Source organism: Pinus tabuliformis, chromosome 6, assembly GCF_031772625.1.
Source record: "Pinus tabuliformis cultivar Carrire ecotype Pingquan chromosome 6, CPIR1, whole genome shotgun sequence".
Classification (NCBI taxonomy): domain Eukaryota; kingdom Viridiplantae; phylum Streptophyta; class Pinopsida; order Pinales; family Pinaceae; genus Pinus; species Pinus tabuliformis.
In genome coordinates, this window is record NC_142292.1 from 1,272,547,206 (window position 1) to 1,272,564,298 (window position 17,093).

The window sequence follows — 17,093 nt, forward strand, 5'->3', positions numbered from 1 at the left end:
ACCAAGCTCCGCCGAGAAAAGATCTATGCCAATAAATCCATGGCCTCCCCAGGATGCTAATACCCTGATGGTGCGGGGATTGTAGCCAATGGCTAGGCCCCCTGATCGTCCCGAAGCATCCATGGTGAAAAATTGCCATCCAGGAAGTAAGGAGACTAATGTGCTGGTGATGAATTCGGCCTCACCTAGGGTTTCTTGCAGCATGATGATATCAGAAGACTCAACTTCAAATAGTCGACGCAGGGCTAGTTTCTTGGAGGCACTAGCCATGCCTCTGCAATTGAATGAGAGACACTTCATGGGGGAACCTTGCCTGGGGTATTCAGTGCTCTAAAAACCCCTTCCAAAGTGGATTGTCTACCAGAGGCGACCTCTGCCCCAGCCCTTTTGATGGCTATGGATAGATTAGATTTTCTCCCACGAGACGAAAGTATGACCGAACTAGGTTGGGTAAGTCCCAAACCAGAGATATGAGTCGGGTGACAATCAATGTGTGAACGAGAGCGGAGGTTGTAATTGTGAGATGAAGACCTCCCGTTAGAAGATGGGGAGGTGGAAATGGATGATAATGTGGGCAAAGATGGAGCAGTGGTGGCGATGGATGGTAATGAATGAGCCAGTGTGCAATGAGCCACAGATGTATTAATGGTGGATGAAACAAGTGATGAGCTATAAGCAAAAGAGGAAGGGCAAGAGGTCAGAGGAATACCCGAAAATTTTGTGGCCTCGGCTGCTGCACGAGCTCTAGTAAGAGGGGGCGATGGCGTTCTGTGCTCTCCTTCCGCCGTCCTCAAGGTGATGTTGCTGACCGGTGGCTGTGGAACCGAACTAGGAGAGCGATTCAGAGCAGGTGCATCAATCCCTATGGATGTAGTAGGTGCCCTCAGAGGATCCTCTGGTTTTTTGATAAGTGGGCATTCCTTAAAGATGTGCCCAACTCTGTGACATCTTCTACATCGGAAGGGGACTCCTTCGTAGTCCAGGATCTGCACCCGAGTGTATTTCCCCCATTGAAGAGTGATTTTCTCTTCCAGTCCTTCGCGAGTGTCTAGATGGACCAGGATGCGAGCTAGGGTTCGATTCTTCGATTGCACGAAAGTTCTGTCGTGGTCCAGGTAAGTGCCGAGGGCATTTCCAATTCTAACGAAAACCTCCTCGCACCAATACTGTAGTGGAAGCCCTGGCAAGCGAACCCATAGAGGTCCCGCCCCAATCTGCTCCCTCTCTGGGTCAAAAAGGGGACTCCATCTCTTGAGGAGTACTGGGGCCATCTCAATATGCCAATATCTAGCGAGGATCAGATCTGTGTAATTTGATTTTGCAAAATGTAGAGAAAACCAACCCCTGGGCAATACCTGCACCTCAGGCAGTTCTTTAAGCATACTTCCCCAAATCTCTCAGACCCATAACGTGAGCCTGTCTGCTGAGTATGCTCGGCCTCGAACATGTCCAACCAGCACAGTACTAGCCATGTAGGCAACCTCCCCAATAGCAGTACTCTCGCCAAAACGTATTGTGATGTCCTTTGAGGTAGCCTTCACACACTTTGTCTTCCGTTTCCCAGTTCGTGGAGCTGATGGATGGTCCGACAATGGATCTGGTGTGACCGAGCCCTCCTGAGGTAGATGAGCCGCTGATTTGACCTTCACCGCAGGGGTTTCGAAATAGCCCGACGGAGAGTTTGCAGAGATGGGAGGGTTTTGTCCGCCGGATGCCGGGAGATCCTCAGGCGGAGCTGAAAAAAGTGTCGAGCTAGACGGATGGAGGTGGTTAATCGACGGATTCGGATCAAAAGAGGGCGAAGGTGGAGTGTTTGCAGTGAGAATGTGAAGAGTGCCTGGTGATAATGGAGGGCAATCGAGGGCGGGAGAATCAATGGAAAGAGACCCAAAGAACAACGGAGCTGTACTGTGACCAGGGTAGGTAACCACCGGCGCAGTGCTTGACGGAACAGAGACGGACGGGAGAGATGAGCCAGATGCCGGCGAAATTAGGTTAGGGTTTCCAAAAATAACTCGGTCGGGAAATGGTTCCTTGGAGTAATCAAGCTCCTCGACCTCCATGACATCGCCCATGCTGATAGCTGTTAACCGCCAGCAGATGGAGATAGCTGCGGTTGAAACGGAGGGGAAACGGAGTACTGTCGGTCGTCCGGGTTCAGGTGCTTGCAGGAGGAGCTTCGTGCTGTAGTAAAACTAGGGTTTTTTACCTAAGCCCTTACAGTGCCTTCTCATTTTTTCTCCACTTGACTCATGTTTGTCATTGTATCTTGTAACCATAGACTATTGTATTTATCAAATTTGGATTAATATAACGAAGATTGGTGATTGTACATTATTGTACAATTTTAAAAAAAAATTAAAACTGTGTATATTGTGCATATGTGATTTACAACTTTATATTTTCGCTGTGCAAAGTAGTTTATGGTTGAGATTCTTGGTTTGGTAGCGTCAGTGATTTTAAGACTCTATCCTAGACCCAAGTTGTGGAAATTCAACATGGTATCAGAGCGTATCAGAGCTACTTTAGATGTAAGTAAATCAGAGTTGTGAGCAATGAAGTACAACGTGAGAGGAAGTTGGTCACATTGTGAGTGAAGGGTTCACTACAATGTCGAAGTTGCAGACAAGTATCCATTATGAAGACAGGTTGGAGGGGATGTCCAACTATAGTCCATGGAAGGAAAAGATCAAGTTGATCTTGTAGGTAAACAGGATTTGGGATTTTGTCGACAAAGAGATCAAGAAGCCAACCGACCCTAAGGAGCTGGAAATATGGGAAGATTTGGATGCGAGGGCAAGATTGATCATCCTTGATGGTGTGAGGGATGCCCTAATACCTCATTTGTCCAGGAAGAACACCGCACATGAGATGTGGATGGCTCTTCAGAATTTGTTCCAGAATAAGAATGAGAACCAGGTACTGGTATTAGAGGACAAGTTGAAGGCCACCAAGATGTTAAAGGGTGAAAGCGTGACCTCGTATCTGACGAGATTGTCTCAAGTCAAAGATGAGCTTGCTGCCATCGGTGTGACTGTCTTAGATGGAGATATGGTAAGGATTGCCTTGAAAGGGTTCACCGAGGAATGGAAGCCCTTCATTAAAGGGATCGTTGCCAGGGAGAAGCTGCCAGACTGGGATAGGCTGTGGGATGACTTCATTCAGGAAGAGTTGCGAGACGAGGATCTTCAGCCGAAGTAGAAAGCTTCAGATGATGATGTGGCACTTGCATCACGAATGAAGGGTAAGCACAAGAAGGACTTGAGTAAAGTCAAGTGTTTCAACTGTGGCGAGATGGGTCATTTTTCGTCGAGATGTCCGATGAAGAAGAAGGGAAATGATGAAGAGAAGAAAGGAAAGCAGGCCTCCGGTGTTGCCGTTTCAGCAGAGATGGAAAATCTCTCCAGGAGATTGGAAGAGGAGGAATTTGCTATGATTTCTCATGTCTTGTAGAGTATTATCACTGAAGATGCATGGTACGTGGATAGTGGTGCAACAAAGCATATGACAGGGTCACAGGAGGTTTTTGAGACTCTAGCTGGATGGGACTCGAGGTTGCACTTGGTGTTGGGCGACAAGAGTCAGGTGGAGATCCCAGGATCAGTGTTGTGCCATTCAAGATGGAGACATGATGTATGATGCGGGTCTAGGATGTACTATTTGTACCAGGACCCATATATAGTGTGATTTCCGTCTCGATGATCGAGAGGAAAGGGTTTGGGGTCTTGTTCCAGGATGGAAAGGCAAGACTCAGGCTTAGAGGCTCTAAGTCTGATGGGATTGTACTCAGAGTTAGAGATCATGGTCTCTACAGGTTGACGAGCAAGCCTATGGATCATGGAAAGAAGCAGGTGGAGCAGGTGCAGGTTCCAGAGAAGCAGGTGCAGGTGCAGGCTTCAGAGGAGAAGGCACAAGTTCTCGAGAAGAAGGTACACTTTTCCGAAGGTCTAGGTTCTAGAGACTCAGAAGGAGTCTAGTTCGAGAGGGAGCTTGCAGATTCAGAGGGAGACTCTGCAACCGAAGAAGAGTGCGTGGTCAGCGGTGAGCAAGGGTGCTCCTACAACTGCCAAGAAGGAATCATGGAAAGAGTGGAAGACGTTACGGGATAAGAAAAAGAAACAGGTTGCTTCCAACAGTGACAACGACACTTACGAGGAGGGTGTAGTTCATCGTACAGGGATTGCTGCGATTATGAGCGCTAAGAGTTGGGCAAGTGTTGCAAGCAGTGATGATGATGACGAGATACTTCATAGTCTTGGAAGTACCTCCCTCGCTAAGGTGGAGTGTTGGTTTGTGTAGCTTGGGAGGTACTCCAAGCCCCGGGTTCAGGGTTTGGAGGACAAAGCGCCACAAGGGAAACTTGTGGGCTTGGAACCCAAGTATGAGGTTTTGGCACCCATCGTCTTTTGGGGAAAAACCATGATGGATTCATGGCATGTGATGGATGAGGATGATAGTGCTCGGAAAGACGATTCCAACGCATCAAAATTGTCTGAATCCGAGTTGTCGTTAGAGAGATATGAATTTTTGAAGTTGACAAATTAATTTGGTTGTCAAGTAGGCCGACTTGATATGTGTCACTTCAAGTGAGACGTTGAGCCATTGTATGTGTATAAATACAAGGCGTATTGAGGTCATTGAAGCATCCATCTTGTGCAACACGTATACATCAAAGACAAACTCGTGGGAGAGAGGATACTCTGATTTAGCTGCAGCAAAAGAAGAAGGACAGCGTGGAACTTAGGGCTGGTTCTAAGGGTCTGTTTGGAGGCCGAGTTTGTTGGAAGGGAGGCCGAGGTAGCTCCCTAAAAGGCCAAGGCAGAGGTAAGTGTTTTTGGGTCTGTTTGAGGTATTGTTTTGGGGGCAGATCTTCATCACCTTGCTGGCTGTAAGCTACAGGATTACTGTGTGCTAGGCCGCAGGCCATTGCACCACAGTAAGGTGTGTGGTGGGGCAGTTTAAAGGGCTTATATAAGCCTATGACAGCAGCGTGGTAAAGGAGGAGTCTCCCAAGGCTAGGCCACATTTAATGAAGGTTGTTTGAGGGTTGTTCAGGGGTTGGTTAGTGGTTGTTGCAGCCTGCAAAATATGCCCTAACCAGTGACAGTCAAGGGCAGCAAGAGGACAGCAGACTTGGAGCAGAAATTGATGTGTTGGGTCAAAGGAGTTGACCAGTTTGGATCAGATTATAGAGCAGCCTGTTGGAGCCAATTGGAAGACATTCTGGGGAGGGAAGGTGTCTTCCTAGGAGCAAATCAGCAGTGACAGCATTGGGTGCCATAGGACTGTTGGAGTGCAGCGTGTTGGCTACCCAAAGTAGCCCTAGACGAGCTATCTTGAAGGATGAAGAGCAGCTGAAGGTTGGGTGAAGGAAGGTGCCAAAGTGCAACACTTTGATGGACTAAAATTGTTGCTAGCGTGGCATATTGGAGCTCGGGAATTGGCCAACCCAGAGCGCAGTTGATGAGCCCGTTCATTGTAGCAGACGTGACTTGCAGCAGTGATAGGAGGCAGCCCTCCTAGAGTCTCGATGTGTAGTGGCCTTGATGGACTAAGGCAATACTAGTGAGCAATACGGGTGCGATGGACCGGCAGGACAAGATATGACATAGAAGTGCTGCAGCCAAGTTTGTTGCTGTATCTTGTAACCATAGACTGTTGGTTTATATCAGATTTAGCAATATAACGAAGATTGGTGATTGTACATTATTGTACAATTTTGTTTAAAACTGTGTATATTGTGCATATGTGATATACTGCTTTATATTTCCACTGTGCAAAGTAGTTTATGGTTGAGATTCTTGGTTTGGTAGCGCCAGTGATTTTTAAACTCTAACCTAGACCCAAGGTCATGAAAATTCAACATTTCTAATTGATTCTCCTGTTACTGTATTTTTATTAAATTGCCTTGTATTTTTGGGTTTATTATAAATCTGAATTAATTACTGGCAATATTTTCTACAATTTCACGATATTTTTGAATGTATTTCCCAGTGCAATATTGCTGAGTTAAACCCTTGTGATTTTAATGAAAATATCCATTTGGGATATTACAAATAAGGGGTGTGGGAGTTTGTGGATAATGTCCCAGTCGCCCCCAATGACTCTCAGCAGTTGGCTCAACATAACTGAAGAGATGCCAACTAAGCGTTAAATTTAAATTTTTTGGTATGACAAGTCGGCCCAGAAAAGTCAAGTCAGCTAGCCATGAAGAGATGCGTCTTTTGGGTTGTCACACCCTCATTCAACAAGTATAAATAAGATGATTTGATGCCCTATTTGACCACCAACAAAGAGCAATTCATAATCTCTCTGTTCATCATTCTTTGACAGCTGCACGTACGATCAAGGAGGATGAATTTGATTGTTTTGACCGAGCTGATCTGATCTCTGTTTGATGGAGTTTGACTGGGCATTGACCAAGATCTTTGAACACAGACTTTGACCAAATTTGACTGGGCATTGACCAAAGATGTTTGACCACAAGCTTCAGGCTGTTGACTGCAGTTGTTTGACCACAAACTGCAGGCTGTTGACTGCAGGTCTGAAGTTTGACTGAAGGGCCGAAGTTGACTGCAGTCCTGTTTGAGCAGGCTGAGTTGACCAGCATTGACTTCTGATTATTTTGGCTGGTTTGACCATCATTGACTTGCTGCTATTTTGACCAGGTTTGACTGGTATTTGGACTTGTATATTGGCACAGATTTCTAGACAAATTAGTGACATGTAAACCTTGCTGAAGGATAATTTATCCTAAAGAAAAGTTGCTGGGTTTTCTTCTAAGCTTGGGTTTCCCAGGGCAAAATTATTGTCTCTATTGTGCATGGTTGTCATTCTATGACCTTTACTGTTTAGGCTGCATTTACTGTTGAGGCTGTTGAGATTTTCTGAAGAGGAATTATTCAATGATAGCAGTGGCATAAAATACTGGTTGAAAATCATTAGGAAGTAATTACCTGGCAGAAAATTGTATTCTACTGCACTAGCGTTAGAATTTCGAAATACCTGTCACAAAATGGTATCTCATGGCAAATGTTGGCACCTTATACTCAACAGTAGGAGTCGCTGAGAGGAAGAACAAGACTTTGTTTGATATGGCTAGATGTTTGCTTCACACAAGGGACTATACGAATTTTGGAGCAGAAGTTGTTGTTTGCTCAAATTATATCCTGAACAGGGTTCTACCTAATTAGTGTTGCATGTGACTCTTGAAAAACAGAGTAAATGGAAACCATCATTTGGATATCTTATAACCTTTGGATGCATAGATTGGGTTGAATATTTTGCATTGCAAGCGGAAGAAGTTGGATTCCAAGAGTCATTCTTGCATCATGATTGTGTATTTCTGAAGCATTGTTACACTTGTCACGGCGAGGTTATCACCTGTATTTCTTGTGATAATTTGAGGTTTTGAAATTATCATGATAATATGGAGATTATCACCCTATCTCTGTCAATATCACCTTATAACTAGATTCTTGGTCTTCCAAACCTCATTTTGCAAAAGTCAGTTAGGGGAAAAATCTGTTGTTTTCGTAACAGTGATTCATCTCATGAGATACATTTATTTTTGTTTTGATGTGATTTTGTATCATCCTGTCAGGACTTCTGACTGAGGACAGATATATTCCAGTATCGGGATGTACCACAGTACCACTTTGACATCTTATACATTTCTATATCAGTTTTATTTTTATATATATGGAGCAGTGTGTTTGTTTGACGTTGTAGTTTTGGATGTTCAAAAAATTGAAAAAAAGATATATTTGTGTTTTTAAGTTTCCTGATAATTTCTGATATTTTTCCTGATATTGCTGATTAGTGTTATTCTAGACACCGTTGACAAATTCACAATAAAGATAAATGTAAATTTTTTCTGAAGAATGAAAGGCATATATATTATAGACGTTTGATCCAATCAAATAAAAAGTGGTCAGTCGCAAGGATGATATCTTTGATGAGCAGATCTCTGGTGCTACTCTTCTGACGTTTTCTTTTGACATGTTGAAATTTGACTCTGTTGGAGTTTTGAAAATTTCTGACTCAAGGTTGTATATAAGGATTAGTAACAATCTTGGTTGCACGAGGGAATCCATCGTGCTGTTTTTTAACAAATGTGGATAAAGCATTCCTGCTTACATTTACATATTAATTCTGTCAATGTGTCTAATAGTTGAAAATAGCATTATGTTTTGATTTTTGTTAATACATAGGTTCGGAGTTTCTTCACCCTTGTCGTTTAGGTCATCACCCAGATAGGCATTGTGCTACATTTTTTTTTGTGGCTAGAGGAATTGGCAAGTGGGCTGGGCTTGTACTCGTGACATGGGGTTGATTCTGACCGCTACCACTATAACGTCTAGGTGAAACCACATGCGCCCCAACACATGGCTTATGGGCTAACTCGGGGGGATTTGAACCTTGAATCACATATTTTATATAATACTTCATAACACAGCCATTGCCAATTGAGCCGCCCCCCGGTGGCTGCGTTGTGCTGCATTTTCTTAAAGCATAACTGATGTATTAACTGTCTCTGTATTGTAAATCACAGACTTCTGCTTTTGCAGATTCCTTTGCTTCAAGGATGATGATCCATGAGGGAGAATCTGTTTATGACTACTGTTGGTACCCTCATATGCTTGCTTCAGGTGCATCTTGATCTGATGTCTAATATAAGTTCCAGTTTTTTTAAGAATCCAGTATTCATTTTATTTGCTAGTCTTCTGAAGTCTAACTTCTGGAGTTTGTTTTTCAAGGGGTTTGCAGAATTCTGTTAGCTTATTAGAACGAGAATTTAGGGTAAGTGGTTTAAACTCGGGCCTCATTAAGTTGCTAACCATTTTGTATTGCAGACCCAGCTAGTTGTGTTTTAGCAGCTACAACTCGCGACCATCCAGTTCATCTTTGGGATTCTGTTTCTGGTCAAGTAATAATCTATGAAACTTATGACAGACACTGGATTTACTGTTTGATCAGTATTTCAAATTAATTAAAATGCACATCTTACATTGGAAATGAATATATGATGCTTTAATTGAATATTTAGTCTTAATGTGCATTGTCAATGTTATACCATATTGGTTTATTACCTTTTTTGCAAATCTTTGCAGCTTCGTGGTACGTATCGGGCATATGACTCTATGGATGAAATAACTACAGCCTTTTCTGTTGCATTTAATCCTTCAGGAACAAAGTATGATTCCACTATTTCTCTTGTGCAATTGCTTTCGAATTGAGGCTTTACTCTCTTTATTTTATTCTAGATTTGTGTATTTCGGTGTTTACCTGGGTGCTTATCTCCAATCTCCTGTGGATGTTTTTATTCGTCTCTACTTTCAATCTCTTTCTGCACTTCATTCTAGACTTTGCTGTGAATGACTCAACAATTGAATGTTTTATGAGTCGATTAAATGTTAATAATCAAATGGATGGAGTGAGGCTTAATGATGCTTACTGGTATGGATTTGTCATTGTTTGATGTCATAAGTTTATAACCAAAGCATTATTGGGTTAAAGTCGGTGTAAATTTGCAGACAGATAAATACAACTATATTGAATTTTCTGAAGACTGGATCCTGCATGTTCCTGGGTTCTAGAGCTTGATATATTATGCAATATCCATCGTTTGAGGGCAGAGGGCACATATTCCCCATTTTTCTGTGTTTGGATTGTTTGACATCCATCTATCTAAAAAATATTCCATGCTATATAGGGGATATAAAAAAGTCCTGAGAATCTCTTATAAAACTGAAGTAATAGTAGAACTATACTTGTAAGGTTGGCATTGCCGAGAAAGGGTTTGCAGCTCTTCGCAAGGAGATTTTTCATATGCCCTTTACATTTTGTTTTGTAGTGACCCTGTAATTTTGTGGGCATGTTCAATGTTATTATTATTTGCTATGAAGCTTGGGATTTTGTCGAATAGTTTCCTCGCTTCAGATCAATTATAAAATTGTACAACAGGGGTGGTGTTCCACAGTACTTCCTTCACTTCATGTGACCTTCTTCCCAGTTTGTTGGATTAGTCCTTGTGTGTGAAAAGCCGCCTTCCTTTTTCACAGGATGATGCCTGTTTGAGTTGGAGTGTTGTGTAGTGCTTTGGGTTATGATCTAGTGAGGTATGGGCCATCTTTTGCCCAAGCCCAATTACTGATCGGTTCCCTTATGCCCCAACTCATTCATTTGCTACTTTTGTTGGGTCTTGTTGTTGCTCAGATTGTATAGGCACGGTGCAACAATGACTTAGGTCGGGGTCTGTCAATGTGATCCCTGACCTCTCCATTTTAGCTGTCTCCCAACAGCAGGCTATGGGGGGTAGTTGCTATGGAAGATGGAAATGCAAGACTTATTGGCAACTAACAAGTCCGGGAGACACGCTGTCTCCCAACAGCAGGCTATGGGAGGTAGTTGCTATGGAAGAAATGCAAGACTTATTGGCAACTAACGAGTCCGAGACACACTGAATGGCCTAGCCACTTGGTTGATTATAGCAAGTTAAAGGATTAGATTGAATTATTTATGAGACTAGTGCCGTATTGAGTTAACTACTTGCTTTAGATCAATTAAATACCAGGTGACTGGATGAACAATTGCTGCTTAGATGCTTCACTATCCTATTTGAAGTGCAAGTTCTACAATCTAGGTGTGATGCAAAAAATCTTGGTTAATTTTTAATTATATGCCTAGCTAAGTGTATCCTTGATCCTTATCTATTTTGAAGCTAGTCTCAAAAGTAAGTGGCAGAGAGAAGTCAAGGCAAAGCAAGCAAAGGCTTGGCTAATGATACCTCCCCTTGAAATCTAACATACTCAGTGCCTCTAGTGCTGCAGAGACTGTGGCTATGACGACTACAAGGTCACCATTTTAACCACTAGAGAGGGTCTAGCGTTCACAAGCTAGAGATGAAGGGTGTTCCTATGTTTCTATCAACCAAGCTTATGCTTGCGGGTAAGTTAGTTAAATGCAAGGCTAGGCCTATAATGGAATGCAAGATGCTTGAGTGATCTTGAGTTAAGATTGCTTATGACTTTAAATACTTAATTACAATTTAACTTATGACAAAAAGTACTTAATAATGAATGGAGGACAACCTTAAACACAAGACAGAGTGCTTAATCTCAATAGTGCCCGCAAGATGTAACCAATGTAATCAAGAGATAATCACTCAAGAAATAAGATAGATGCTCTTAACAATAATCAATATGCCAAGGATAAAATTATCGTCCACAATAGGTGTGATGCAAGAAATCTTGGTTAATTTTTAATTATATGCCTATTTGAAGTGCAAATCCTACAATCTAGGTGTGATGCAAGAAATCTTGGTTAATTTTTAATTATATGCCTAGCTAAGTGTATCCCTTGATCCTTATCTATTTTGAGGCTAGTCTCAAAAGTAAGTGGTAGAGAGAAGTCAAGGCAAAGCAAGCAAAGGCTTGGTTAACGATACCTCCCTTTGAAATCTAACATACTCGGTGCCTCTAGTGCTGTAGAGACTGTGGCTCTGACGACTGCAAGGTCACCGTTTTAACCACTAGAGAGGGTCTAGTGTTCGCAAGCTAGACATGAAGGGTGTTCCTATGTTTCTATCAACCAAGCTTATGCTTGGAGGTAAGTTAGTTAAATGCAAGACTAGGCCTAGAATGGAATGCAAGATGCTTGAGTGAGCTTGGGTTAAGATTGTTTATGACTTAAAGTACTTAATTACTCTTTATCTTATGACAAAGAGTACTTAATAATGAATGAAGGACAACCTTAAACACAAGAGAGAGAGCTTAATCTCAATAGTGCTTGCAAGATGTAACCAATGTAACCAAGAGATAATCGCTCAAGAAATAAGATAGATGCTCTTAACTGTTAGTTTTTGGTAGCATCGGATGTGCTCTAGACATGAAAATTGGTGGAGAGGCTAAGGCACATGAGTTCTAAAAAACTAGAAACCGTTTGGTGAAATTCCACCCGGATTGTGTTTTATTAAAATAATTAATATTTTTAATGGGGTTCCTAAGTCTAAACATAGGAAAATTAAAGTATTAATGGGTATTAATCAAAATATGGGTGAGAATGTTCTAGAAAGCGGATCAAGTCAAGTTTTTAATCTTAGCCGTTGATTAGAGACTTAATCTCGGCCGTTGAAGTCTCAACGAGAAAAGTATAAGAAAGAGGCTTGGGGTTCATTCAGGAATACACCGAGAGAACGAAATTGATCTAGAGTTCGAAATTTCTGGGGCTAGGAAGCTGAGAAATTCGAACTAAGTGATCATTCTGCAGCAGAGGGGTAGGGATAGTTTGGGAATACTGGGCAGAGAGCCACGAGTGGAGGCAACGCAACACCTAGAGGGATTGACGCTGGGCTAGTCTGGGCCCACGCATAGCCAGAAGGGTCAATGCAGAAGGGAAGCTTCCTTCATGTAGAAATCTAGAACTGCCAGGGAGTTGCCAGAACAACAGGGAGAGGGGAGAGGTTGACGCAGAAGCTCCAAGAGGCAAAAGAGACACTGCATGGCTTACGCAGAGCCTCTGAGGCTGACGCAGGGCCAATGCAGAGATAGTCGGGGGTTTGCCAATTCTGCTGCCAGATCAGGCTGAAACTGCCGGGTGAAGTGAGGTAATCTCGCTCAGTTTTCTGCCATTATATTTTTCTCAGTAACTAGATTGCCGAGAGGGCATCCAACATTGTATTCAGAACTACTTCTTAATAATATAAAACCATCAGAGCTGTTGCACCGGTTTTCCCGCATTCGGTTTTTCCAGGGACTATTTTGTCCAAAAATAACGGTGTCCTATGTATCTTGTTCTTTGCTCAGTTTCTTGTTTCATGTAATCAAATTAAATTGGTGTAGGCTGCAGAAGTAATTTACTTCAATATTTTTTAGAAAATAACTTGATAATGTATATTAAAATCAAGTAGGAGAAGTAAATTCAGTTTTGCTGCAATAACAGTTCCTTGAGTATAGGTATTTTCACATGGTATCAGAGCATTGATTTTGAAACAGGAAGAGCAGATCCAACGTTGAGCAGAGAGGCCAATAGCTGCATTTGGCAGCAATTTGAATCCCCTTGAAGGGATTGCGCAATCCTTGCCGGGAAAGCAGAGATTCCGAGGAAATCTCTCTCTGAGAGAGTTGACAGAGGTACAATTTCCAGTTTGTGAGCTTGTAGAGGCAGAGGCAGTGACACAGAGCCTCAACACAGTGCTTGAAGGGCGCAGTTTTTGCCGGGGCAGAAATCCGTCGGAAAAGAGCGAAGACACATAGAAGGGGAATTTTCTCCTCAGAGGACTTTTCTTGCCAAAAGTTTGAATTTTTCACTTGCCGGGCAGCAGACCAGTGCTGCGTGAGATGGCATCACATGGGCTCAGAGGTCAAGACAGGTTGGAAGGAGCTTCCAACTATGTCATATGGAAGACCAAAATCTTAGTTGTTCTGGAGGAGTATGATCTCGAAGCTTACGTCAGGAGTGTTGTGGCTGTTCCCGTGGACAATGATCAGAAGAAGAAGTACAAGGCCGAGCAGGCAATGGCGAAGAGGTAAATACTTGATGGAGTTCGAGATCATGTGGTTTCACACTTGCAGGGAAAGATACAACCCGAGAAATGTGGGAAGCTTTGTCTTCACTGTATGAAGGTTCTTCGAACAACGGAAGATGTACTTAGAACAAAAGTTGCAGCGGACATTGATGCAGAAGGGAGAAGGGGTCAACTCCTATCTTCAACGTCTTCAGGACACTAGAGACGAACTTGCTGTAGTGGGGTCTACTCCTTAGTCTACCACGATGGTAAGGACGACCTTGAATGGAGTCTTAGATGAATGGCAAGTATTTGTCCAAAGTATATTGGGCAGGGAAAGACTACCTTCATGGGAGGAGATGTGGGTAGTCTTTCAACAACAAGAATTAAGGAGGGATTTGGTTAAGGTCAACCTCAATGGCAGCAGTGGGAGTGGCATGAAGACCAAGGAGGAGGAGGAGAACGCAACTCTAGCATCAAAGGGACAACATAAGCAGAAGTGGAAGAAGGACATTTCAAAGGTGAAATGTTTCAGATGTGGCGAGATGGGCCACTTTGCATCTTAGTGTCCTCTGAAGCAAAATGATAAGGATGAGAAACATGATCCCAAGGTTGCTTCAACAAAAAATGATGAAGATGAGTTTGCCATGAGTGCCCACGCATCTCCAAGAGGGAAATGTGGCAATATAGAACTGTAGTCGGGAGGACTACATGTGGGCAGGATCCTTGAGGAACCCACCTCTTGAGGAACCCGAGATTCAGCAGTAGCGAGATGGACTTAGTGTCAGATGATGCAGTGGGTTGGTTGGAGAGACAGATGCAGTAGCCTGAGACTAGAGATTGATCAACGTAGAGCAAGGTTGGCAGTAGTGCAGAAGTCAACAACAGTGCAAAAGATTAAGAAGGTCAGAGACTACTAGTAGTCAGATTCCAACATTCACATGGTATTATGTTGAACACAGTTAGTTCAATAATTTTGGGTGTTTGCTTCTCTCAACAATTGAGTTGCAGTACAAATGCAATGTTAGCAGTGGCAGTGCTGGCAACATAGCAAATGCAACATTTGAGAGGTATTTGTAGTACATATGCGGCAATGGCAGTGGCAGTGTCATGGGTAGTAGTACAGTAGCACAATGTTGATAGGAACAATAGTGCGGAAAGGAGATGCTTCAGAGACATAGTAGCATGCAGTTGGACATTGTAGCTAGAGCACATTCCTTGCTAAGAGGGAGTGTTAGTTTTTGGTAGCATCTGATGTGATCTAGCCATGAAAATTGGTGGAGAGGATAAGGCACATGAATTCTAAAGAACCCAGAAACTGTTTGGTGAAATTCCACCTAATGGGGTTCCTAAGTCTAAACTTAGGAAAATTAAAGTATTAATGGGTATTAATCAAAATATGGGTGAGAATGTTCTAGAAAGCGGATCAAGTCAAGTTTTTAATCTTAGTCGTTGATTAGAGACTTAATCTCGGTCGTTAAAGTCTCAACGAGAAAAGTATAAGAAGGAGGCTTGGGGTTCATTCAGGAATAGACCGAGAGAATGAATTGATCTAGAGTTAGAAATTTCTGGGGCTAGGAAGCTGAGAAATTCGAACTAAGTGATCATTCTGCAGTAGAGGGGCAGGAATAGTTCGGGAATATTGGGCAGAGAGGCGGAGAGCCACCAGTGGAGGCAAGCGCAACACCTAGAGGGACTGACACTGGGCCAGTCTGGGCCCATGCAGGCTTGACGCAGAGCCAGAAGGGCCAACGCAGAAGGGAAGTTGCCTTCACACAGAAATCCGGAACTGCTAGGGAGCTGCCAGAATAGCCGGGAGAGGTTGATGCAAAAGCTCCAAGAGGCAGAAGAGACAGTGCAGGGCTGATGCAGGGCCTACGCAGGGCCAGCACAGAGATAGCCGGGGGTTTGCCAGTTCTGCTGCCAGATCAGCCAGAAACTGTCGGGTGAAGTGAGGTAATCTCACTCAATTTTTTGCCATTATATTTTTCTCTGTAACTGGATTGCCAAGAGGGCATCCAACATTTTATTCAGAACTACTTCTTAATAATTTAAAACCCTAAGAGCTGCTGCACCAGTTTTCCCGCATTGGGTTTTTCTGGGGACTATTTTGTCCAAAAATAACGGTGTCCTATGTATCTTGTTCTTTGCTCAGTTTTTTGTTTCATGTAATCAAATTAAATTGGTGTAGGCTGCAGAAGTAATTTACTTTAGTATTTTTCAGAAAATAACTTGATAATGTATATTAAAATCAAGTAGGAGAAGTAAATTCAGTTTTGCTGCAATAGGGGTTCCTTGAGTATAGGAATTTTCACATTAACAACAAATCAATATGCCAAGGATAAAATTATCATCCACAATAGATTTTAACCATGAAACAATAATGACAATGATGGAAAGTACAAAAGATTAGAGCACTTATCCAAAATGTTATCTAGAAAAATTAGCCAAGGTTTCCTTCAACACTTATATGAGACAACACAAGAATGAACATGATATTAATGACAACTGCCCAAGAGATACACAATTAGATGAGCAATGTTCTCAACACCATTAGCAAATTTCCAAGTTACGTCAATCAATTATCACTATGCCAAATTCAACGTAATTAGATCCTAATGTAATGTGAGAGAACAAGAAATGCCAATATCCAATAATTCCTTGAATAACAAATTTAAGTGATATTAACTATTCAATAAGATGTTAAAGTTTAGGATTATGTGCTTATGTGAGTGAGGTTATTAAGTACAAAATTATGAACTTCAGGATTATGAAACTCACAAGAAAACACAATGTTAGATCTCTTGAACAATAGGAGCAATGTAAGAACTAAACCAATGGTAGATTCATTTCAAAATCCAGTGTCACCAATGCTAGCTGTCTTTTCCACAATGTGTTATTAACCGATTCAAGAAACTTTATGTAACTTATGTTCCAATGACATCAATGAGCAATAATTTAAACTTTTATGACAACAATGAGTTAATTTATGCCAAATATGTTAAAACGGTCCCAAATTATCTCCTCTTGATTAAATGAGAGCACTTTAGATGAGAATGTAAACCATGAGAAAATGCCTATGAGTGCAAGAGATGAAATGCTTATGTCACCGTCCTATATCCAACCTTATGATGCCTTTCAAAACAAGTAGACAATCACCCAAAATTATGAAATATGCCAAACAATGAATGCCCAATTTTTGTAGGTGACTTAGCAAGTATGCTGGGTGTTTTATCAATGATTTTATGTCACTTTTATGAGAATTTTACCTCTGCAAAACAATGTTTTGCGAAACGGTCGGCTCGAAATTGAAATGGTTGAGCCAGACCGAGCCAATGCCTTGTCGGGTCGGCTCGGTGGCTGAAATGGTTCGGCTGGCTGGGTTGTTACCGAGCCAATGACCGACTCGGTAACAACCCGTCCGACTCGGTCGAGCTCGAGCTAAGTCGGCCGGCTCGGTCACCATGGCTGAAAAACGGCTGACGGATTTTTTTGGGGGGAAAAAGGACCCCATAGCCAATTCTAATTTGGCTTAGGGTTATTTTGAGGTCCATTTACCTCTCCCAAATCCTATAAAAGCTACCCA

The 17,093-nt window shown here is 42.4% G+C and overlaps 1 protein-coding gene across 5 annotated transcripts in view; it reads left to right on the plus strand.

The window, feature by feature from the left end:
• LOC149263294 (Transducin/WD40 repeat-like superfamily protein) overlaps positions 1-17,093 on the plus strand; it is a 403,412-nt gene that overhangs the window by 51,429 nt on the left and 334,890 nt on the right. For all 5 annotated transcript variants that reach the window (XM_089426056.1, XM_089426049.1, XM_089426052.1 and 2 more), the window contains exons 5-7: positions 8,571-8,651; positions 8,856-8,929; positions 9,114-9,196. In XM_089426056.1, coding sequence (XP_089282182.1) covers positions 8,571-8,651; positions 8,856-8,929; positions 9,114-9,196 — 238 coding nt within the window. The remainder of the gene's footprint in view (positions 1-8,570; positions 8,652-8,855; positions 8,930-9,113; positions 9,197-17,093) is intronic.